At 37.9% G+C, this 25,938-nt stretch overlaps 1 protein-coding gene across 2 annotated transcripts in view; it reads right to left on the bottom strand.

The window, feature by feature from the left end:
- Fnta (farnesyl transferase alpha) overlaps positions 1–25,938 on the bottom strand; it is a 248,398-nt gene that overhangs the window by 104,986 nt on the left and 117,474 nt on the right. For both annotated transcript variants that reach the window (XM_090374220.1, XM_090374221.1), the window contains exons 4-5: positions 15,065–15,175; positions 5,917–6,081 (exon numbers count right to left, since the gene is read on the bottom strand). In XM_090374220.1, the coding sequence (XP_090230346.1) occupies positions 5,917–6,081; positions 15,065–15,175 (276 nt within the window). The remainder of the gene's footprint in view (positions 1–5,916; positions 6,082–15,064; positions 15,176–25,938) is intronic.

Here is a 25,938-nt window from a genome sequence, read left to right as displayed (position 1 = left end):
TGACCAGCCTACAAATTGCAGTTAATATCTGGGAAATTAAAATCCCCCATTACAAGACTCTCTGATTTACTAGCCCACTCTATTTCCCTGTACAGTTTCTTATTATACTCATCAGAGTCAATAGGCCTATAACACATTCCTACTCCAATTTTGATCTCTCAATGCTTATGTCGCACCAAACTGACTCTACACTGCACTGTCCAGCGATGTCGACTGGCTTCACTTCCTTGTAATTTATGTGTTTCTTAACTAATAGCATAACCCCTCCTCCCTTCCTATGCTGTCTATCCTTCCTGTACACATTGTACTTCCCAAATTCCAGTTCTCATTCCTTATAGCTGTATGCCACCACGTCTCTGATATCCCAACAATATCTGTCTTTGATGTTTTGAGCAATACCTCAAATTCATCAAATTTATTTACCAAACTCCTAGCATTGGTGTACATGCAAGTATACATGCACCTGTTCCTATTCTTAGCTACCCTAACACAACCCATGTATTTACTTGTACTGCAATGACTCCCAGCAGTCTCTGAAATACCCTGCATCTTGTTTTCCAGGCTGCTGCTGATTCCAATAGAAGCCGTTCAAGAATCACTTTCACCTCTGCCAGTGGCTACTGTTAATGTATTAACCCTTGTATCCCCTCAAGCTAGCAGTTTTCCAACCCACCTAACACTGCTTCAATAGCATCAGCAAATATTCTTGCACCCTTTCTATTTAAGTGTATCCCATCCCTGTAGAAGCAGTCTCTCCTGTTAACAAGTACAGACCAGGCTGAAAAAAATTCTACCCCTTGAGCCTTGCACAGTCTTTCCAGGGCCGAATTGATCGACAAGGCTCTCATCATATACTCCCTCCTATCGTGTCTGGGCAGAATTGCAGACACTTTCAAATTCAACCCTAATTCAAGGCTTTTTTCAACAGTGACCTGTACTTGTTAAGTAATTCCACCAGTCTCCTACTCTTAATATCATTAGTGCCAATGTGTACAAAAATATCACCTTTTGTGCCTTTAAAAGATGATATCCGCTCTACAACGTCATCAACCTTTGCCCCTGCAGACATACCCTGGTCGTGTTCCACCTATCTTTTTTACATACCATGTTCCCTGTTTCCCTGACAATAGAATCACCAACAACTGCTAGTTCCTGTGGGATCAGCGCATTCTGCCTTGGGGTTTGCTGCTGTGATGTGTGATGATCAAGTGCAAGCTCTGGCATTGATGTCGGCAGGTGAGAGCTTGATGGGCTCCTCAATTTAGATCCTTCGAGGGTATTCACCCTGTCCTTCAAGCTCTCATATAGGTCCATAACAACACTGAGTTGGTGCCTCATTTCCTCACACTCCTTACATCGCGCACACACAAAGACATCGCCCTTGGCAATATCATGTTCCGTACCTGATTGCTCCACAAACATCAAGCAAGCAGTGCATTTTAAAAGGCTGTGATTTAGAGGGCAACTGTCTCCCTCAGTTCTCCTCTGAGCCACAGCACTCCCATTAGCTTGAGCCTTTTGCTTTGCTGCTCTGGTCTGAGTTGTGATTTCGATTTAATTTCAATAAAATTTCTATTTCAGTACAAAATTATAACCCTAAACTTGTATCTCAACACAGTTATAACACTATATATCTATATATATTTTTCGGTATCAATTATTATCTCTGAGTTCCATTTATATAACTTCTCTATCAAGTTATGTATTAATTAATTATGTTACATTTGTAAAATCTAAGTCGTTATATGTATATAGTTAAAAAGTACAATTTAATTGACAATGAAGTTTAACAAGATTAATAAATTTTACTGATTAATTGATAATATTATATACTATACTATACTAAGCTAACGCTATCTAGTTCGGGATAGAATGTTGTATCGTATAACAATGGCAGCAAGTTTCGTACGGTAAATCTACGGACACTTAAGTATTAATTAACTTCCAAAATCTCACTGTCTCAATTCAGAATAAACCAAGGATCTTGACTAGGTCTATAAGCTACTTATAGAAAATAATTTAATATAACAATGAGTCAATAAAGCGGCTAAATATGGCTAAAAAACTTCCCGTTCCGCGGAGCTGCAAAACTTGTAAACACGTGGAATGGATACCCTTTCCGATACTAAGTAATAACCTACAAAATCTCTATCTAAGTTAAAATTTAAACTTAGTATCGTAACTAGGAATATAAAGCTACTCTAGAAAATAAGTTAATATGCCAATTTAAACTAATAATAAAACAGAAAAAACTTCTCTATTTTCAGGAGCAGTAAAAATTTTGCCTGTACAAGGCTACTCTCGTTCCCAAAGACTATTATCCCGTGTTTCTCTTTTGTAGTGTAGACTAGCATACCTGACTGCCAATTTGTTACTGAAAATAAGCATAAATTTGCAGAATTTCAAAAAAAAAATTCCAATTTTAATATAGCTATACTTCTTTTTTTTTTTTTTTTTTGCAAAAAAAGAATGGATAAATACTTTGTCGCAAACTATATGATGGTGAGATGGAGAAAGGGATCAAATCAAGTAAAATAGGGTGATTCTCGATCATAAGTCCAAAGAATTGGCAGCAAGTCAATTAGTCAGTTCACTCTTTGATTTATTTTTGTAGAGAGCATTAGCATTAGCATTAGCATTAATGCTAATGCTAATTAACATTAGGATGCGATCCAAGGATGCGATCCTATATCCAAGGATGCGATCACAATCATAGCCAATCATTTGCTTACCTATTTTGCTGCTTCATTTAATGTAACTGGATAAATTTCATCAGCCTTGAGTGCCTTATACACTTTCTGTTTCAACAATTTCTGTTCCACTTTCTTCTCAGTTATCAAAAACATTTTTAGCCTCCAGTTATAACTCTGTACACATCTGGTATTCACACATGAATGGAGATGCAAAATATTTATTGTTTGCCAACAACCCGAACAGGATCAGCAACAGTTTTGCCATTCACATTTAGTGGGACAAAGTGGTTCATCCCTTTCTTTCTAGTGTTAACATAAGCAAACAATATTTGCTACTTATCTTTGCATTCTTAAGCCCACGATATCTCATAATCTGCTATTGCTTACCTGACCCTTTGGCGACTTGATTACAGACTACTTTATACATAACGCAGGTTTTTGTGTTCCCTAATAATTTATTATCATTCCATACATTTTATTTCCATGCCTTTAGTCTCATCAGCTCATCCAATATCCATTTAGGTCTAAACCTTGAACAAGATCTCACAGTTGGCATAAAAAGTTTAATAGGCTTCTATAATTAATTCCCAGAAACATAGCCCATTTAAAATTTACAGTTGGTAATATCATTGGCTGGTTTCACTGAAAAGAACTTATAACATTTCTAAGACCATATATTCAGCTTTATGAAAGCTTAGTCCCTTCCCTCTATAGTAGTTATTTAAGTAATCCCAGATCAAAATACTATAACTTCCGAGTTCTGAAAATCAGATAAATTGCATTGCTTTCTCTTGTTTCTTTCCTAATATGCTGGTGTAGAAACCAGTCAGCCAATAAATCCAGAAAACTTGCTATTGTGTGATGACCAACCCACAAGTTCTAGTCAATATCTGGAAAGTTAACATCCCCCCTCACCATTACAAGAATTCTGATTTACTGGTCCACTCCATTTGTCTGTATATCAGTTCATTTACTAATCACAGTCATTTGGTTAATAACATACTTCTAATCTGATTTTTGTGTTATCAGTGTTTTATGTCACAACAACCTGATTCATCATTACACTGGCTACCTACACTAACCTGATGCACTCACTTCCTCGGACTCTATGTGCTTCTTAATCTTAATTATAGATGGGCATTTATAAGAGCTTGGAGAGCTCACACTCGTGCATTGTGCTGTTATTTTGTTATTTTTGGTTTTTAGGAGCATTAGCAACTAAGGCCATATTGCTCCGGGATATGCGGTGGTCATTCCCTGACCTTTCCACATCTTCCGTATTTGGTGGTGACGGGTTCGAACCCCGGCCTAATCAAGAAGCATGTGCTACGCACTGCTGCTCCTTCCCACCTGGCTACAGTGGCGCCGTGCATTGTGCAACATAGTGGCAATCCCCACAGAAGAATGTGCTGGTCCCACAGGAGGTAGCTACTGCCGGTCTCTCTTGTCAGTGATATGGGAAATATGTTGTGCAAGAAGAAGGACCAGGGTATGTCTGCCAGGAGAAAAAGTAAATGACATTGTAGAGCATATATCATCTTTTAAGGGCACAAAAGGTGATGATATTGTTGCACACGTTGGCACTAATGACATTAAGAGTACGAGTAGGATTACTTAACAAGTACAAGGCAATGTTGAGGAAAAGTCGTGGGTTAGGGTTAAATTTGAAAATGTCTGTAATTTTGCCCAGATACGATAGGAGGGAGTATATGATGAAAGCCTTGTCAATCAATTCAGTCCTGGAGAGACTACACAAGGCTCAGATGGCACAGGTAGGATTTTTCTCAGCATGGTCTGTGCTTGCTAACATGAGAGACTGCTGTCTACACCATTCTCAAACTGCACTGTGATATTGGAAATTATCATATTGAAACAAACATAAGTCAGTACCAAAGATCTGTTACTAGGGAGATGGAATTGTCCAAAATATTAAGTAGACACTGCTTTTCATTGTTCCTCACATAACGCTTAATGTGCTAGGCCATACCAGGAGAAACAGCTGCACGCCATAACACCACCTTCTCCTAACTTCATTGTTGATACAATGAAGTCTGGCAGCAGGCGTTCTGGAGGTATCCTCCACACCCACCTGTCTGATCAGAACAGGGTGTAATGAAATTCTATAGGCCAATTAGTCTATTTCTGCTGCTCTATGAGACAATTACAGCATTCATTGTACCATGCAAAATAAGACTGCTGATTGTGTATGGTGATTTTTCCTTTCTGCTCAAGGTTGCAGAGCTCTGCGTGTCATGTGTTAATACAGACATCAACCAGGAGTTGCCACCTTAAACCCCTGGTTGATGTTTTGAACGGATGTCAGACAAGATTGTCATACTAACCTTCTCAGGACCCCATGGTTCACGTGGAGTGAACTTCTATGATCTTCTTGCAAACTGCTGAATGGTAGCAATACCATCATATTTTCATTTCATAACATCACTGACTTTAGATGGTGTAGGCAGTCAGCAACTGCATAAATCAACAAGGCAATAGTGTGACATCTAATAAAGCCACTTGTTTAACCAGGAAAGTCCAGTGGACTATACAGTTTACTATAAAGGTATAAAGGTTAACTATACAGTTCTCCTCTTTTAGATACAAAGCTTAGCTTACCTCTTTTGGTATTTTCTTTGTGAATCAAGAATTGCAGAGAATATGACTTTACAAAAGTTGGTCAAAATGGGAGTGTAATAGCATGAGTTTGAGTTGACCGGGGTTCAAGCCCACATAAACACTAAATGTGGTTAATGATTATATTGTCTACCCAAATGATACCTATAAACCATCTGACCTAAATGGACATTCCAGAGTATAAACAGATTTTTTTTTTTTTTTTTTTTTTGATGACTGTAAGCCAGGAAGGGCTAATAACGATTTTGATAGGAAAACAATAAAAGTTATTTTTTTTTTCTTTCATTTGTGAGCTGTGAGTCTAAAACTTTTAATTCTTCACAAGAAGGCACAGAAAGATATGCAAAACAAAATGACTTTTAGCAATACAATTAATTCTTTGTAAAATTTGTTTCAAAATTGAACAGTCTCTTAGCTCAGAGAGGTATCCTTATTACAATAGTTTAATACTGTGTTCAATATGCCTATTCAAAACTACATTAGAAGTTAACTAATTTCTCACTTTTCATAACTTTCTCAAGTAAAATAGATAACTTTCTTAATTCAAAATCAAATATTCCAATTAGGATGGTATATATATAAAAAATACCTGATTTCATTTTCCAAAATTGCATCAGTAGGTTTTATTTTTGCATGGAAAATAACATAGTATCGCTGATTCCAAGCAGAATTGTTGCGGATATCTTCATTCAATAACCGATTAACAAATTCTAATTCTCCATCCCATAATCCAAACTCTTTAAGAGCCCACTGTCTGAAAAAACAAGATTTATTTTAATCATAGTTTAGTTTTAGTATTTAATAAATACAATCACAAACCTAAAACAAAATGTACCAGGCATGGTACTTTGAAATAAATAAAAAATGAATGGGTGGTAACTTTCTAAAAATTTCTTTTTGTTTTGACAGAAGTAGGGAAGAGGTCAAGTGCTGATGTGATCACTGATGCTGGTAATCTGTACCATGAACTTGAATGAGCAAACACTGCTCTGTGTGATTAGCAACTGATTTATTAAAATAAAATAGAGAACACTGAGGAACTACAGAAATCTGAGGATTTACTTAGCGGTATTAGGCAACAATGTTGGGAAAGTTGGAGGGTTAGAATTAAATTCGAAAGTGTCTGCAATTCTTTAGAGACACAACAGGTGAGAGTACAAGATGAGAGCCTTATCAGCCAATTTGGAGCTGGAGAGACCGTGCAAGGGTCATGGAATAGCATGGTTTGTTTGTGCTTGTTAAAAGGAGAGAATGTATTCACAGGGATGGGATACACTTGAATAGAAGCAGTGCAAGAATATCTGCTGATAATATTGAAGCAGTGTTAGGCAGTTTGGAAAAACTGCTAGCTTAGGTGGGGGGATACACAAACTAACAGATTAGCAGCAGCCACTGGTAAAGGTGAAAGTGATTCTTGCACTGCTTCTACTGGGACATGAAACAGCCTGGAAAGCAAAATGTTGGAGATTACAAGGTCTGCTGGGAGTCCCCATGGGACACAAATAGATGAGCTGTGTTAGGGTTACTAAGAGCAAAAAGAGGCATAATTTACTTGTAACCAGTACTAGGAGCGCAGTAAACAAATTTCATGAATTAAGAGTACTGCTCAAGTCATCAAATGCAAATTGTGGGATATCAGAGACAGGGTATCATTCAGATATAAGGCATTCAGAATTTGAATATAAATAATAAATAAATAAATTTTCTGTTTATACTCCAGGACGACCACACGGTCAGAGGAGCTCATAAGATAAGAGAGAATACAAGAAAGAGCACTGTACTTAGCAGTCACAGGCTTGAACCCTGATCACTCAAGGTGAGTATACGTGTACAGAAAAGAGAGACAGAACTGAGGTGAAGTTATGTGGAATCTTGGCTTAAAGCCCATAGGATCTAAGGTGGTGCACCGAATTAAGGAAGGTGGCCAGAGCAATTTTCAGTAAGCTTGGTGTGACATAATCACTTCAAGAATTCCTTGAGATGCTTCCTCTTGCTCAGACAATGGAGGAAGGATGGTGGCAGAGTAAATGTGCAGACGTTTTCCGTCAGTCAACAGGTGGTTGATTGCTGGAACAAGCATCCACCTGTTATTGTCGAAGTGGATATTTTGATTAAACTCATGGAAGAACTAGATAAACTACTGGAGGTGATGGGTAAGTGTAATGGGAGTTTTTTTTTTTTTTTTTGGACAATGCTGTATAAGCTTGCTTTCTTACATCATTTGCCACAATTAATACTAACACTAAAACATTAATACTAGCTGCTCAAAGATTTACAATTTCAATAAATTTTGAACAAAGTAAATATAAACTACAAAATTCATTAATTTAGATTTGGGAGGGAGGAAGAAGATTTAATGGCAATATTTTGCAGATAAACTTTCTTTATCTTCCCCAGTATTTTGACTGGTGATTATTCTAAACTAGACAACTTATATACCAGTTCATTGTTTCAAAGCAGATAAGCAATAAAAAAAAAAAAAAAAAACTATTTATGAAGATATGAATATGAAGTTCTATGAAGTTCTCTGAGCAGTGCAGACGGGCTGCAAGAGTAGCTCATGGTGTATTGTCAATGATATATAGGAATTTTTCCAGCAGGGATAAGGAGGTGATTATTCCCTTGTATAAGGCAATGGTCAGGCCACACCTAGAGTACTGTATACAGGTCTGGAGGCCTCATTTCAAGAAGGATGTAGAGCTGCTGGAACGAGTACAGAGAAGGGCAACAAGATTAGTGAATGGAACAAAGGGGTGCTCTTACGAAGAAAGGCTTACGTTTTGCAAATTACAGTGTCTGGAGACCAGGCACCAGCGAGGTGATCTGATAGAGGTGTATAAAGCCTTGAATGGTTTGAGCATGCTCAATGCTGATGGGATTCTTCCTCTCGCTCAGAATAATCACCTGAGAGGGCATAAATTCAAATTGAGGAAAGACAGATATAGGATAGACGTGCGGAAATTTGCCTTTAGCCAGCGGGTGGTTGGTTGGTGGAACAGACTTCCATCCCTTGTCGTGGAAGTTGATAGCCTAAATAAGTTTAAGGCTCAGCTGGACAGGTATTTTGAACGAACAGAGGGGTGAAGTGGAAGTGGTTTTTTTTTTTTTTTTTTTTTTGGCTGATGCTGTATAAGCTTGCTTTCTTGCATCAAATGCCTCTACTAATGCTAATGCTATTTTCCTCTTTTCATTTGCTTAATTCTTCTAATAATTTGTCTTAACCCTCTTTAAATTTATTAAAACTATATACTTCATAATATCAAGTGATAGTTAATTCCAACAATTCATTGGTTGAAAGAGGAACCAATGAATTGAAAATATCCTTTTTCAATTTAAATGTTATGTCCTTTCAAGTGTGTTATCTGAGAAAGTGAACATGCCATCAACATATAGTTCACTTAGTTTGTAGACAATGCAATTCCATTTCCAAACCCAACTAATGTTATTGCTCTTCTCTGCACCAACCCAACAGATCTATGTATTTGTAAAATGAGATTTCCGAAACTGTATGTAGTATTCCAGATGTGGTCTATTTATTGCCTTATATACAAGAGGATAACCACCTCTTTTTCCCTGTTGATAAAAATTGTATGTAGCAGCAGTAATGGAGTCATGTGAGGCAAGAAAGCAAGCGAATGAACTTATGTAGAATCAGCAAAAAAAAAAACAATTTCACACAACCATTCCCTCTAAACGTTTCAGGAAATGCTGTTGCTCCTTGAATTTATTTAAGCTATCAACATCCACAAGGACAGATGGAAGTTTGTCCAGCAATTAAAAACCCGCAGGCTAAAGGCAAATTTCCAAACACCTATTCTAAAACAGTCTTTCCTCAAGTTGAATTTATGTCCCCTTAGGTTCGTAATCTGAGCAAGCAGAAGAATCGTACCAGGATTCAGCATGCTCAACCCATTCAAAGCCTTATACACCTCAATCAGTCTCCAGCTACTGCAATTTGCAGAATTTAGAGTTGCTCTTCTCTGTATGCACTCAAGCAACTCAACATCCTTCCTAAAATGAGGCATCCAGACCAGTATGCAGTACTCAAAGTGTGACCTGACCATTGCCTTATACAAAGGGATAGTCACCTCCTTTTCCCTACTAGCAAAATTCCTATATACCATTCCTATATACCTACCCCATGACCTGGTCTGGTAACCTGTCTGCATTGCTCAGAAAACTGCATATCTGATTGCACAATTACTCCCAGATCTTTTTCATTTTCTACACACCTAATTGTAGTACCACACAGTTGGTACGTTTCTCTGGGGTTACTTCTAACCATATACAGTACTTGTCAATGTTAAACTTCAATTGCCACTTCTCCATCCCATCTACCCAAATTCTCTTCTCCAATTGCCCATCCATCCAAATTCTCTAGATCTTGTTGCTGCAGCACACTGCCATTACTGTCATTAATAACCCTGCCAACCTTTGCATCATCTGTGCATCCCTATATACCTTCATCAATAATAGTGATAAATAGACAAAACAACAGTGGGCCCAACACCAAACCAGGGTGGACTCCACTAATAACATTAGTACACAAAGAGCAGCATCCACTGAATACCACTTCCTGTCTTCTCCCACTCATCTACCCTTTTATCCATTGTAGAAACTTACCCTTAATGCCATACTGCTCCAATTTGTACAGTAGACTTGATACTGTTCCATGCGCAACAGTATCAAAAGATTTCCTGCAATCCAAGTATATGTTATCAAAATTACATTTTGCATTCGGTTCCTTTGTAACCACATCATGGTATCCGATTTTATTAAATCTTATTAAGTTTCATTGTCAATTAAATTGTACTTCTTTAACTAAATACATATACCCTAGAATTTACAAACGTAACATTATAAATTAATACATATTATAACTTGAGAGGAAATAAGAAAGTCATATATTGTAACAGAAATAACTCAACACTGAAATTCTAGGGGGCCTATCAAGCTCTCAGCTGCCCACATCAAGTGCCAGAGCTTGCACTTGAATATCACGTAACACAGCGGCATTGCACAAGGCAGAATGCGCTAGTCCAAAAGGAACTAATTGTTGTCAGTGGCCCTATTGTCAGGGAAACGGAAACATATTGTGCAAACAGAATAGGTGGAATAGGGCTAGGGTATGTCTGCCAGGGGAAAAGTTTGATGACATTGTAGAGCAGATATCATCTTTTAAGGGCACAAAATATGATATTGTTGTACACATTGGCATAAATGATATTAACAGTAGGAGACTCGCAGAATTACTTAACAAGTACAGGTCAATGTTGAAAAAAAGCAGTGAGTTAGGGTTGAATTTGAAAGTGTCTGCAATTCTGCCCAGACACGATAGGAGGAAGTATATGATGACAGCCTTGTCGATTCATTCGGCCCTGGAGAGACTGTGCAAGGCTCAAGGGGTAGAATTTTTCTCAGCCTGGTCTGTGCTTGTTAACAGGAAAGACTGCTTCTAAAGGGATGGGATACACTTAAACAGAAAGGGTGCATATTTGCTGATGCTATCGAAGCAGTGTTAGGTGGGTCCGAAAACAACTAGCTTGGGAGGATACAGGGATTAATAGTAGCCGCTGGCAGAGTTGAAATTGATTCTTGCACTACTTCTGTTGGAATGAGAAGCAGCCTAGAAAACAAGGTGCAGGGAATTCCAGAGACTACTGGGAGTCACTGCTAAAACAAGAAAATACATGGGCTGTGTTAGGGTAGCTAAGAATAGGAACAGGTGCATGTACACTTGCGTGTACACAAATGTTAGGAGTTTTGATAAATAAATTTAATGAATTTGATTTGTTGGTCAAAACATCAAAGGCAGATATTCTTGGAATAACAGAGATGTGGCATCGTACAGATATAAGGAATGCAGAACTGGAATTTGGGGAATATAATGTGTACAATAAGGATAGTCAGGATAGGAAGGGAGGAGGGGTTATTCTATTGATTAAGAAACACACAAAATCCAAGGAAGTACAGCCAGTCGACATGGCTGGACAGTTCAGTGTCGAGTCAGTTTGATGTAGCATTAGCATAGGTATATGTTGCAAGAAAGCAAGTTTATAAAGCATCAGCCAAAAAAAAAAAAAAAAAACACTAAAATCTTCTAATTTCACAAATCCACTCACTCTACATGTTTGTCTAGTTCTGCTTTGAATCTGATTAAGCTATAAAATTCTACAACGACAGATGGAAGTTTGTTCGAGCAATCAACCACACGCTGACTAAAGGCAAACCCCCACACATCTAACCTACAGCTTTCTTTCCTCAATTTAAATTTATGCCCTCACAGGTGATTATTCTGAGCAAGAGGAAGAATCTCATCAGCATTGAGCATGCTCATGCCATTCAAGGCTTTATACACCTCAATCAGATCACCTCGCAGGTGCCTAGTTTCCAGACACGGTAATTTGCAAAACTTAAGCCTTTCTTCGTAAGAACAACCCCTTGTTCCTTCACTAATCTTGTTGCCCTTCTCTGCACTCACTCCAACAGCTCTGTATAGAGTACTCAATGTGTGGCCTGTTTGTTTGTTGTTTGTTATTTGGTTTTTCGGAGCATTAGCAACTAAGGCCATATTGCTCCGGGATATGCAGTCATCATTCCCTGACCTTTCCACATATTTGGTGGTGACGGGCTCGAACCCCGGTCTAATCAAGAAGCGTATGCTACGCACTGCTGCTCCTTCCCACCTGGCTATGGAGGCGCCTAATGTGTGGCCTGCCCATTGCCTTATACAAGGGGATAATCACATCCTTATCCCTACTAGAAAAATACCTCAGCATTGGGCATGCTCAAAATACCTGTATATCATTGAAAAGACACCATGAGCTACTCTTGCAGACCGTCTGCACTGCTCAGAAAACTTAATATTTGCCTTCACAATTACCCCAGGTCCATTAGATTCTCTACCATTGTCAGTGTAGTACCACAAAGTTGCTATGTTACTCTGGGCAGTACTTTATGTTTGTCAATGTTAAACTTCAGTTAAGAAATACTTAAGAAATATTGTTCAAGATTTTGGCCTAAATGGATATCAGATGAACTAATTAAACAGGTGGCAGAGGAGAAAAATGCATGGGCTACATATAAATTAACATGTGACACAGAAGCCTATGATAGATATAAGCTGATCTGTAACCAAGTCACAAAGGACGTTAGGCAGGCAAAGGCAGATTATAAGAAATCTTTGGCAAAGGATGCAAAGAAAAATACATATAACAACCTAGATTTTAGAAATGTAACGTTATATATTATTACATATAACTTTACAGGAGACAAGAAAGTCATATAATGTAACTCAGAGATTAGCATTAGTAGAGGCATATGATGCAAGAAAGCAAGTTTATGCAGTATCAACCAAAAAAAAAAAAAAAAAAAACTTCCCATTTCACCCGTCCATTCATTCTAAATGCCTGTCCAGCTCAGCCTTAAATTTATTTAGGCTATGAACTTCCACAATAAAAGATGGAAGTCTGTTCCACCAATCAACTACCCGTTGGCTAAAGGCAAACTTCCGCACATCTATCCTACATGTGTTTTTCCTCAATTTGAATTTATGTCCTCTCAGGTGATTATTCTGAGCAAGAGGAAGAATCCCATCAGCATTGAGCATGCTTAAACCATTCAAGGCTTTATACACCTCAATCAGATCACCTTGTAGGTGCCTACTCTCCAAGCACTGCAATTTGCAGAACTTAAGCCTTTCTTCATAAGAGCAACCCTTTGTTCCATTCACTAATCTTGTTGCCCTTTTCTGTACTCGTTCCAACAGCTCTACATCCTTCTTAAAATGAGGCCTCCAGACCTGTACACAGTACTCAACGTGTGGCCTGACCACTGCCTTATACAAAGGGATAATCACCTCCTTATCCCTGCTAGAAAAATTCCTGTATATCATTGACAAGACTCCATGAACTGCACTGGCAGCCCGTCTGCATGCTCAGCGAACTTCATATTCAACTGCACAATTACCCCCCTCCCCCAGGTCTTTGTCACTTTCCACTTGCCTGAGTGTAGTACCACACAGTTGGTACGTTTCTCTTCGGTTATTGCTAACCATATGCAGTACTTTGCATTTCTCAATGTTAAACTTCAGTTGCCACTTCTCAGCCCATTTGCCCAACTTATCTAGATCCAGTTGGAGTAGCATACTGTCTTTACTGTGATTAACAACCCTGCTAACCTTTGTATCATCTGCAAACTTGGACATTAAACCTGATATACCTTCATCAATATCAATGATAAATATACAAACAAGAGAACGAAAAGGACCTGGGGGTAATTGTGCAAGCAGATATGAAGTTTTCTGAGCAGTGCAGACAGTTTGCAAGAGTAGCTCATGCTGTCTTGTCAATGATATACAGGAATTTTTCTAGCAGGGATAAGGAGGTGATTATCCCCTTGTATAAGATAATGGTCAGGCCACACCTTGAGTACTGTATACAGGTCTGGAGGCCTCATTTTAAGAAGGCTGTAGAGCTGTTGGAATGAGTACAGAGAACGGCAACAAGATTAGTGAATGGAACAAAGGGTTGCTCTTACGAAGAAAAGCTTAAGTTTTGCAGATTACAGTGTGTAGAGACTAGGCACCTGCGAGGTGATCTGATTGAGGTGTATAAAGCCTTGAATTGTTTGAGCATGCTCAATGTTGATGGGATTCTTCCTCTTGCTTAGAATAATCACCTGAGAGGGCATGAATTCAAATTGAGGAGAGACAGATGTAGGATAGATGTGCGGAAGTTTGCCTTTAGCCAGTGGGTAGTTGATTGGTGGAACAGACTTCCATCCTTTGTTGTGGAAGTTGATAGCCTACATAAATTTAAGGCTGAGCTGGACAGGTATTTGGAACGAATGGAGGGATGAAATTGGAGTTTTTTTTTTTTTTTTTGGCTGATGCTGCATAAGCTTGCTTTCTTGCATCGTGTGCATCTTCTAATGCTAATGTACCTAATTATGCTTGTTGCAATAAATCTGATATTAATCAAGCAAAGAAGCACACCAGAAACGAAACAGTTTTGGAAATAATGCTTGCGCTGCATTCCAATTTTTTGTCTATACTACCAAGGAACAATATTGCCCTCCTTTGACAGCAACAAAGCTTGACTTCTTTCAAAGTGGCTACATTTTCCACAAGTTGACCTAAAGTAACTAATATCATTTTTAATCGAATAACATCACCCAGTAAGTAAATCTACTATTCATTAAAAACTTGAAGTGATTGGTTTAGGAACTATTTGGTTTCATCATCAGACAAGAGGTAGCCCCAATTAGCAACCTCATGCCGAATAATAAAGTGTCGAATCTAAATGAGCAGCCAAGTGGCGTTTGGAAGGAAAATATCTGATTGAAAACAACTTTCATTATGTGATATAAAACCCCTATTAGTAGGCAATGTAGACCCAATACATTAATCAAGTAAAGAATTTATTAATTATTGACTAAAAATCATATTCATTTCCTTAAGTGGATTCATAGATAATGGGGTTGTTTCTAATGAGCCTAAGCCCAAGCTCTAGCACTGTCAAAAGAGGTTCAATGTCATCGTCCTGCAGTGTAGACAAAAAAAATGGAATGCACAGAGAGCATTACTTCTGAAACTAAATCCAGTATATAGTTTGAATTCTAAAATAAATAATTTTATTTATTACACACATTATTTATGTAGGAACAAAACCGTTTATTATTGTTCCTACATAATTAAGTCTTTTCTATAATCTAAAAAAGAATCATTTCTTTCATACCTATGTTGCCAAGCATGATAATTTTTTGCATCCATACCAAGCACAAATTCAGTGAACTGTTTCTCTCGACTAGCATCTTGCAACCAATTTACTAGAACTTGTCTGTGATGCCTAAAAATTAAATTTAAATCAATCATTTTATATATCAACCATTACTCATGAAATCACAGGAAACAAGATTAACTAAATGTAATATGTATTTTACACACCTAAATTTATATACAGGTGTATAGAAATGAAATGAGAGCACTGGTAGAAAAATTTTAACTTATATAGAGGTATTGTAGTCAGATATTAAAAATTTCAGATATTAAGGATAAGCTCTTCACTGACCATATAGTGAAGATACTAGAAGCCTTACAATATTTCTCATACAATATTACAATATTTATATAGTTAATACAAACTCAGTTTAAAAAATTAATACAAACTCAGTTTATATAAAGCTTCTTATAGGCTTTTCTATGTAGCATATTTATTTATTACAAATTCGGTTAGTATATATTATGAAGTTCATTTTTGTCCCTTAAGAAATAAATTATGTTATTTTATATGGTCAATACAAAACTTGGTACAATTCTAATTGCGCCTCCGTAGCCAGGTGGGAAGGAGCAGCAGTGCGTAGCACACGCTTCTTGATTAGACCGGGGTTCGAGCCCGTCACCACCAAATACGGAGGATGCGGAAAGGTCAGGGAATGACCACCGCATATTCCCGGAGCAATATGGCCTTAGTTGCTAACGCTCCTAAAAACCAAATAACAACATAACAACAACAATTCTAATTAATTAAAGTTTAATTTACTTACCATAAAAAAAAAAAAAAAAAACTGTTATTCAGTCTTGCATGGAAAATTAAGTGATGATAGCATCACTATTTTGTTATGCTGCAGATGGCAGCACAAAACTAGACCCATTCTTGATCGAAAATTTTCCAAACCAAGATGTTTTAACATAGTTAACTAACTTCCTTCTGTGCAATTATGAGGCCAATAGAAGTTGCTTAGATTGCAGTCAAAATTTCTCAGCTTTCATTATTGAGAGTGAACTCAGAAAAGTGAACACCTTCAGAAAAATGGACCCTTTCATTTGCTGCAATCACTGTACATCACATTCAGCTAAGACACTTAAATTGAAGAACATGTCTTTGAACTACCATTTTTTCAGCAACTGGATCAAATTAATATTTATTTCTTGGGATGGTTTTGAATCAAGTGTAATAATCAACAGCTTTACAAAGAATGGCTTTGATGAGAATATCATTGAAAACCATGATCCATCAAATTAATGTGACAGGATGGGATGCGTAAGGGATGGGACTTTGAAGGAGCATATGGATTTTGTTGAAGAATGTGGGAGTTTGTTAAGATGGACGATGTTTCCACTACAGCAATGCTGACACCAGAAGAGTAAAATGAAGCTGCTGTTACTGGTGATGAAAATGAAAGATAAAATACTGCCTGTGACGTATGTAAAACATAAACCACGCAAATGAAATTGGATTCTTTTTTTTTAATTAATTAATTTATTAACGAGTTAATAGGTCTTTATGTTTATTTTAATATTTAAATATTTTTAAATATTTCAGGCTGCAGTGACCAATCAGCTGAAAGCAGTACCAGAAGAGGAGTTCCAGAAGTGTTTTTAAAACTTGTATAAAAGATGTAAACAGTGTGTACACATCGGAGGTGATTACTTCGAAAATATATAACCTTACTTTGCCATTAGTGTCAGTCTTTTTTTGTAGTAGCATCAGTCTCATTATTTAATTGACACACTGTATATGTTACTTCAATATTACAATTTCTTGCTATGTGTATAAAGGCATTACGCTTATAACACTTTGTTACAATATAAATCTTTCTTTCAATTTATGTGAATTCCAAAAAATATAAATTCTTCTCCTTGATGACAGAATCTTTCCAATATGTCCTTGAGCCTCTATGATACAGTTGCAAGTACTTTTCCTCTAGGCTTATTCATACATCTTATTCTGAGATTTTGTTCAAATTCAGTTCTGCTTGTACTATGTTCTTTCGAGTTCTCAAATAAATCTTGTAAGAACTCTTCCTTCTGTATATATTGGGATCAATGCCATATGAAACAGTTTTCAGTCTCCCTTTTAGGTTTATCAGTTTCCAGACTACCTCTAATCTTTCACCTTTCCTGAGACTGAGAATGTCTGTTAGAATTGGTCTCGATAATTAAACTGTAATCCTTGATTTTCCTCATATTTTTAATCTTAATAACTTTATAAATAGGTCTCATTTCCTTCAGGAATTTATCCTTTAACTCCAGGCTTAAGCCATACTAGCCATCAGTAGAGGATCAAAGTTATTATCCTTTTTAATCCTCCTTTTTTTCATAATATAAGAATAAGTAATTCAACACCTTTCTGATAAGTCAGGTTTTGCCTTTCCTTTAGTCTGGCACTTAAGTTTTTGATTTCTGACATGAAAACCCAGTGTACATTTTTCAATTTGTTCCTCTGATCCACCAAAACATGTTCTCTTAATTGTGTGTACAGTCCAGCACTTCTTGCCTCTGCAATAATATCTTCCAGGCCAAGTATTTTTATCAAAAAAGACCCTCCTTTTTTGTAGCAATTAATCCAAGATGCTAAGAGACAACCCTCCTGGGGTTGTCTTTTAGCATCTTGGATTAAGTGCTTAATGAGGATAACATGTCGGTATCTTCTGAGTTCCTTTTATAGAACCAAACTGAGGTCTAGCAGATCCATCCATCTTCTTTGTCCTTTCATGTCAGTTGTGGTTGTTTTTTTTTTTTTCTCTTACTGATATGAGGGAATAAAGTATGTCAGTTCTTCTTGTAATCTCATCTTTTAAAAGAATCAACATTAGGTATTTCTATCATGTAGCTTGCTTGGTTTAACAGCTCTTTCCTTATTTCCTCTTTTTCTTTCTGTGTCAACTCCAGGCTTAATTACATAGTTAATTAAGCCTAGAATCCTGCAGTAGCCCCCTCTTCTCTCTCCATTTCTGACTCAACTTAGATAGTTTCCCCTCTGTTACTTGTTAACAGAAGGGACTGCTTCAACAGGGATGGGATACACTTAATTAGAAAGGGTGCAAAAATATTTGCTAATGCTATCGAGGCAGAGTTAGGTGGGCCGGAAAACTGCTAGCTTGGGGGGATACAAGGACCAATAGATTAACAGTAGCCACTAACAGAGGTGAAAGTGATTCTTGCACTGCTTCTATTGGAATGAGCAGAAGCCTGGAAAACAAGATGCAGGATATTTCAGAGACTGCTGGGAGTCATTGCGGTACAAGTAAACACATGGGTTGTGTTAGGGTAGCTAAGAAAAAGAACAGGTGGATGTATACTTGCGTGTACACCAATGCTAGGAGTTTGGTAAATAAATTTGATGAATTTGAGGTATTGCTCAAAGCATCAAAGGCGGATATTGTTGGGTTATCAGAGACGTGGTGTCACATAGATATAAGGAATGCAGAACTGGAATTTGGGGAGTACAACGTCTACAGAAAGGATAGGAAGGGAGGAGGGGTTATGCTATTAGTTAAGAAACACATAAAATCCAAGGAAGTGAAGCCAGTCGACATCGCCAGACAGTGCAGTGTCGAGTCAGTTTGGTGAGACATAAGCACTGAGAGATCAAATTTGAGAGTAGGAGCGTGCTATAGGCCTAATGACTCTGATGAGTATAATAAGAAACTGTACAGGGAAATAGAGTGGGCCAGTAAATCAGAGAGTCTTATAATGGGGGATATTAATTTCCCAGATATTGACTAGAATTTGTGGGTTGGTCACTCACACACTAACAAGACTTTTGTGGATATATTGGATGATTGTTTTCTACATCAGCATGTTCGGGAGACAACTAGAGGGAGTAATACTCTTGATTTGATTATCAGTAGTGATTCTTCATGCATTAAGAATCTGCAGATAGAGAAACCACTAGTGGCAGGGATCACAGTGTGCCGAAGTGGGATTTACTCAAAGAGGTAACTACCATCAGAGATTAAGGGAAGGGTTATTGCTTTCGTAAAGGTGACTGCGATGGTCTGAGACAGCATTTAAATTCTATACAGTGGGACCAACTGATGATGTTACCAACAGCAAATTCAAAATGGGAAGCATTCAAAGAACTTATCTTGGAAGCTACTAGGCTTTACATACAACTAAGAAATATTGTTCAAGGTTTAGACCTAAATGGATGTCAGATGAACTAATGAGACATATGGCAAAGAAGAAAAATGCTTGGGATACATATAAATTAACATGTGACAAAGAAGCCTATGATAGATATAAGTTGATCTGTAACCAAGTTACAAAGGAGGTTAGGCAGGCGAAGGCAGATTATGAGAAATCTTTGGCAAGGGATGCAAAGAAAAACAGCAAAGAAGGGGATAAATCAGATTGGTCCACTTGATATGGATGGTTCAACTGTTAATGATCCTGCTCAGGTAGCTAACAAACAAAATGAATATTTTGCATCGACATTCACACACGAGGAGTTATTCAGCTAGGGGAATGCCAGAGGTGTATTCAACTCTGGCAGTAAGCTAGATAATCTTGTAATAACTGAGAGTAAAGTGGAGTAGAAATTGTTGAAGATAAACACTAGAAAGGCACCTGGGGTGGAGGGGATCTATCCAGTTATATTAAAGGGGGCAGCAAAGGAAGTAAGCAAACCCTTAGCCATAATTATGAGAGCTTCCTTGGACTCAGGGGAGGTACCCATAGACTGGAGATGTGCAAATGTGACCCCAATTCACAAAGGAGGATCAAAGGCTGACACAAGTAATTATAGACCTGTGAGTTTAACTTCTGTTCCAGGAAAATTAATGGAGTCACCGGTTAAAGAAGCACTGCAGGATCATCTAGACAAGACTTCAGTTATAGCTCGAACACAGCATGGTTTTGTTAATGGGAAGTCTTGCTTGACCAATTTGATTGGATACTATGATGCAGTCACAAAAGAACTGGATGCAGGGAATAACTTTGACATTATATACTTGGATCTTAGAAAGGCTTTTGATACTGTTGCACATGGAAGACTGCTGCACAAATTCGAGCAGTGTGGCATTGAAGGCAAATTGCTGCTATGGATAAAGGGGTGGTTGAGGGGGAGAAGACAGAGAGTGGTAATCAATGGACACTGCTCATCGTGGACTAATGTTATCAGAGGAGTCCCTCAGGGTTCAGTGTTGGGTCCATTATTGTTTTCTGTATTTATAAATAATATTGATGATGGTATATCAAGCTTAATGTCCAAGTTTGCAGACGATACAAAAGTTGGCAGGGTTGTTAAGGACACTATTGATGCTATGCACCTGCAACAGGATCTGGAAAGGTTGAGCAGATGGGCTGAGAGGTGGCAAATGAAGTTTTAACACTGACAAATGTAAAGTACTACATATGGGAAACAGCAACCCCAGAGCAACATATCAACTCTATGGTACTACACTGACAGTGGTAGAGAATGAAAAGGACATGGCGGTAATTGTGCAGGCAGATATGAAGTTCTCCGAGCCGTGCAGATGGGCTGCAAGAGTAGCTCATGGTGTCTTATCAATGATATATAGGAATTTTTCTAGCAGGGATAAGGAGGTGATTATTCCCTTGTATAAGGCAATGGTCAGGCCACACCTTAAGTACTGTATACAGGTCTGGAGGCGTCATTTCAAGAAGGATGTAGAGCTGCTGGAACGAGTACAGACAAGGGCAACAAGGTAAGTGAATGGAACAAAGGGTTGCTCTTACGAAGAAAGGCTTAAGTTTTGCAAATTACAGTGTCTGGAGACTAGGCACTGGCGAGGTGATCTGATAGAGGTGTATAAAGCTTTGAATGGTTTGAGCATGCTCAATGCTGATGGGATTCTGCCTCTTGCTCAGAATAATCACCTGAGAGGGCATAAATTCAAATTGTGGAAAGACAGATGTAGGATAGATGTTCAGAAATTTGCCTTTAGCCAGTGGGTAATTGGTTGGTGGAATAGACTTCCATCCCCTGTTGTGGAAGTTGATAGCCTAAATAAATTTAAGGCTCAGCTGGACAGGTACTTCGAACGAACGGAGGGGTGAAGTGGAAGTTTTTTTCTTCTGGCTAATGCTGCATAAGCTTGCTTTCTTGCATCTTATGCTTCTACTAATGCTAATAAGACATTTTAATGTAAATAATAAAAAAAATATATTTCTATATGAAAGCTACCAGCCAATAATTAACTGGTAGCATTCATATTTACAACTCACAACTCATATTCATGTTGTAAATATTCATATTTACAACAAACGAAGGATTCAAGGCAGAAAGCGAACTGCAAAATTTTAGCTTCAGATAAGAGACCTAAGTTAATATATTGTGCCAAACTGTAAATTGCATGTACACCCCTGTGGTAGGGTGCATTTTGACAAAAATTAATCCATTCTGTTGTTCTTTTCTGATACATTTGACCTTAAAATTGATTTTAGGGTCAAAATTGATTGGTGTGATTTTTACTGTTACAGCCAATTTCTACACTAAATTAAGCATTAATTACAGTGACCCACTTGTGGGTCACTCAGCCAGATAAAACTATTGCTGATTTAATGGATGCTGCAATTCACTAATGCATACATGTTCAATGTAGTTTTCAGTTCTCTCACACTGGAAGTTAATAAATTAATAGATTAATAATGTTCTCATGTTTTGTAATGTATAGTATTGAATAACTAAAGAGCGTCTGTCAATAATTGCAGCAATTATTGACAGATCATTATTGACTTACTTATATCACTGCCTGATGGCATTGATATAAGTGACCACCCCATCCCAACTGCCCATTTATCTTTTGTGCTGCAAGAGAAAATGATTTGTTTGTGTCCATTGTTCAGGAAACACACACTGGTGTTAAAAAGGAGTCTTGCATCTCTCATGAGAGCATCCTTAGAGGCAGGGGAGGTCCCCATGGACTGGAGATGTGCAAATGTATCCCCAATTCACAAAGAGGGTTCAAAGGGTGGCACAAATAATTATAGACCAGTTAGTTTAACTTCTGTTCCGGGGAAAATAATGGAGTGACTAGTTAAAGAGGTGATACAGGATTACCTAGACAAGACAGCAGTAATAGTTCAGACACAGCATGGGTTTGTTAAGGGGAAGTCTTGTCTGACCAATTTGATTGAATACTATGATGTGGTCACAAAAGAACTGGATGCAAAAAATAATTTTGATATCATATACTTGGATTTCAGGAAAGCTTTCGATACTGTTGCACATGGAAGACTGCTGTACAAATTGGAGCAGTATGGCATTAAGGGCAAGTTACTGTAATTGATAAAGGGGGGTAGAGTTGGAAACGGCAGAGAGTGGTAATAAATGGACACTGCAGAGTCTCCCAGGGTTCGGTGCTGGGCCCATTGTTGTTTTGTGCATTTATCAATGATATCGATGAAGGTATATCAGGCTTAATGTCCAAGTCCCTGCCAACCTTTGTTATCAGATCATACAAAGGTTGGCAGGGTTGTTAATGACACTAAAGACAGATGGACTGAGAAGAGGCAACTGAAGTTTAACATTGACAAATGCAAAGTACTCGATATGGGTAGGAGTAACCTGAGAGAAACATACCAACTGTGTGGTACCACACTCAGGGAGATGGAGAATGAAAAAGACCTGGGGATAATTGTGCAGTCAGATATGAAGTTCTCTGAGCAGTGCAGACGGGTTGCCAGAGCAGGTCATGGAGTTTTGTCAATGATATATATATATGAATTTTACTACGAGAGACAAGGAGGTGATTATACCTTGCATAAGGCAATGGTCAAGCCATACCTTGAGTATTGCGTACAGGTCTGCTGGCCCCATTTTAGGAAGGATGTAGAGTTGCTAGAACAAGAACAGAGAAGGGCAACAAGATTGGTGAGATTAACAAAGGAGTGCACTTACGAAGAACAGCTGTCAACTTCCACAACACATGGAACAGACTTCCATGTGTTGTGGAAGTTGACAGCTTAAATTAATTTAAAGCTGAACTAGACAAACATTTGGAGTGACCAGATGGGTGAAATTGGTAGGGTTTTTTTTTTTTTTTTTGGGGCTGATGCTGTATAAGTTTGCTTCCTTGCATCATATGCCTCAACTAATGCTGATTAATCAATCATGATTAATATAATCATGAATCATTAATACAGTCAGATTTTATTACACAATCATGAATAAATATAAATCTTTCTAGATATAAACTATTGATGATGAAATTTACAACTCTATACTAACAGTGGTCCCATGACAGGTTCTAAACAGCTTTTTGGAATACGACTAAAATCCAAGAATCTGCTAATCCCAATCTTTTTGTTACATAGACACATTAAAAAATCAAGGATCGCTGTTGGCTAGTGTGTGGAGATTTTAAAATTATTGGTCTGTTATGTGACCAGTAACTTGGTTAGAGAAACATGCCTTGCTTTCTGTGTGAGTGGGATAATTGTGCACGAAGTGAAGAGTGGGAAAGAAAGTGACCACTGAGAGAGAGAGAGGATATATATTAAAAAAAATGGAATTTTTTTTTTTTTTTTTTACCAAGGGGAATAAAATGTCAGTATAATGGCCAACTACTGCTGAATATTATAAAGGGGAACAACCACCAAAATTAGCTGAATTAATTTTTTTTTTTTTTTTTTTTTGACATCCTGAAGATTCAAGTGTATCCCATCTCTGTAAAAACAGTCTCTTCAGTTAACAAGCACAGACTATGTGGGGGAAAATTTTACCCCTGAGCCTTGCACATTCTCTCAACATATACTCCCTCCTATTGTGTCTGGGCAGAATTGCAGACACTTTCAAATTCAATCCTAGCTTGCAGCTTTTTTTTCAACATTTCCCTGTACTTGTTAAGTAAGTCCTCAGATCTCTTACTCTTAATATCATTAGTGCCAGCATATAACGGTATCACTTTTTGTGCCCTTAAAAGATGATATCCTCTCTACAATGTTATCTGCCTTTGCCCCTGAGAGACATACCCTGGTCCTATTCCTCCTATCCTTCTTGCGCAACATATTTCCTGTGTCACCGACAATAACTAGCTCCTATGGGACCAGCGCAGTCTGCCTTGAAGATTGCTGCTATGTTATCTGATGCAGAAATGAGCTCTGGCATTGTGTTGGGCAGCTGAGAGCTTGATGGGCCACCCCATATTCATTTCCTTGTCTTCGAACTACTCTTCGAACTCTTCCTACTCTTCGAACTCTTATAAATGTCCATCAGAACGCTGAGTTGGTGCCTATTTCTTCAAACTCTCTACATCTAGCATACACAAAGACATTATCCTTGACTGGATCATGTCCTATTCCAGAAAGGCTCTGCAAACATTTCACAAGTTGCACATTTTTTTAGGCTGTGATGCATTGTAGAATCAATTGTGTTGTACTACACTCAGGGAGGTGAAGAATTGTGCAGGCAGATATGAAGTTTTCTGACCAGTGCAGACTGTCTGCAAGAGTAACTCATGGTGTCTTTTTTATTATTATTATTATTATTATTATTATTAGCTATATGGTGCAAGGAAGACTGAGGCTTATGCTGCACCAGCCAAAAAAAAAAAAAAAAAATTTCTGATTTACCCTGTGTGTGTGGGAGAGAGAGAACAAGAGTCAGAAGTAGAAGGGAATCACCAAGGAAGAGATTATGTAGTATATTCCATTGAGGCCAGTAGCACTGTTCTTTGCCGTGGATAGTGTTCTTTGCAGATATGAAGATTTCTGAGCAGTGCAGACGGTCTGCAAGAGTAGCTCATGGTGTCTTGTCAATGATATACAGGAATTTTTCTAGCAGGGATAAGGAAGTGATTATCCCCTTGTATAAGGCAATGGTCAGGCCACACCTTGAGTAATGTATACAGGTCTGGAGGCCTCATTTTAAGGATGTAGAGCTGTTGGAATGAGTACAGAGAAGGGCAACAAGATTAGTGAATGGAACAAAGGGTTGTTCTTATGAAGAAAGGCTTTAAGTTTTGTTGTTGTTATTTGGTTTTTAGGAGCATTAGCAACTAAGGCCATATTGCTCCAGGAATATGAGGAAAGGTCATTCCCTGACCTTTCCGCATCCTCCGCATTTGGTGGTGATGGGCTCGAACCCCGGTCTAATCAAGAAACGTGTGCTTTAAGTTTTGCAAATTACAGTATCTGGAGACTAAACACGAGCACGGTGATCTGATTGAGGTGTATAAAGCCTTAAATGGTTTTAGCATGCTCAATGCTGATGGGATTCTTCCTCTTGCTCAGAATAATCACCTGAGAGGGCATAAATTCAAATTGAGAAAAGACAGTTGTAGGAATGGATCTGAGGAAGCTTGCCTTTAGCCAGCAGGTAGTTGATTGGTGGAACAGACTTCCATCTTTTGTTGTGGAAGTTGATAGCCTAAATAAATTTAAGGCTGAGCTGGACAGGTATTTGGAATGAATGGAGGGGTGAAATGGGAGTTGGTTTTTTTTTTTTTTTTTTTTTTTGGCTGATGCTGCATAAGCTTGCTTTCTTGCATCGTATGCCTCTACTAATGCTAATAGAGCCTCTTGAAGTTCTAGCATAGTAAATGGTTGAACTTCAACCATTTACTATGCTAGAACTTCAAGAGGCTCTATTGAAGTTCTAACATAGTAAATGGTTGATTGTACAGTAGAAGGGATGCATGCAGTTCTGAAATTCAGACGGAATTTTTCAGCTAAAGCCTTATCTTTTGAAATGATGGATCATATGCCGTCGAGTCAGACAACTGTGAAAATACCATCTCTAGGACATTTGCAATCTCTGCAGGAGTAGATAGCTCCTGCCCATTCCAGTTGAAAAGTGGGGATGACAAAGGAGGAAATTTTGAATTTAATTGCCTTATTTTTCTCCAGATAATTCTTATATCG

This window comes from Mastigoproctus giganteus, chromosome 5 (assembly GCF_048544385.1).
Source record: "Mastigoproctus giganteus isolate SK-2022 chromosome 5, ASM4854438v1, whole genome shotgun sequence".
NCBI classification, from domain to species: domain Eukaryota; kingdom Metazoa; phylum Arthropoda; class Arachnida; order Uropygi; family Thelyphonidae; genus Mastigoproctus; species Mastigoproctus giganteus.
Note: the sequence above shows the minus strand (reverse complement) of the source record. Positions and strands in the feature narration are given on the sequence as shown.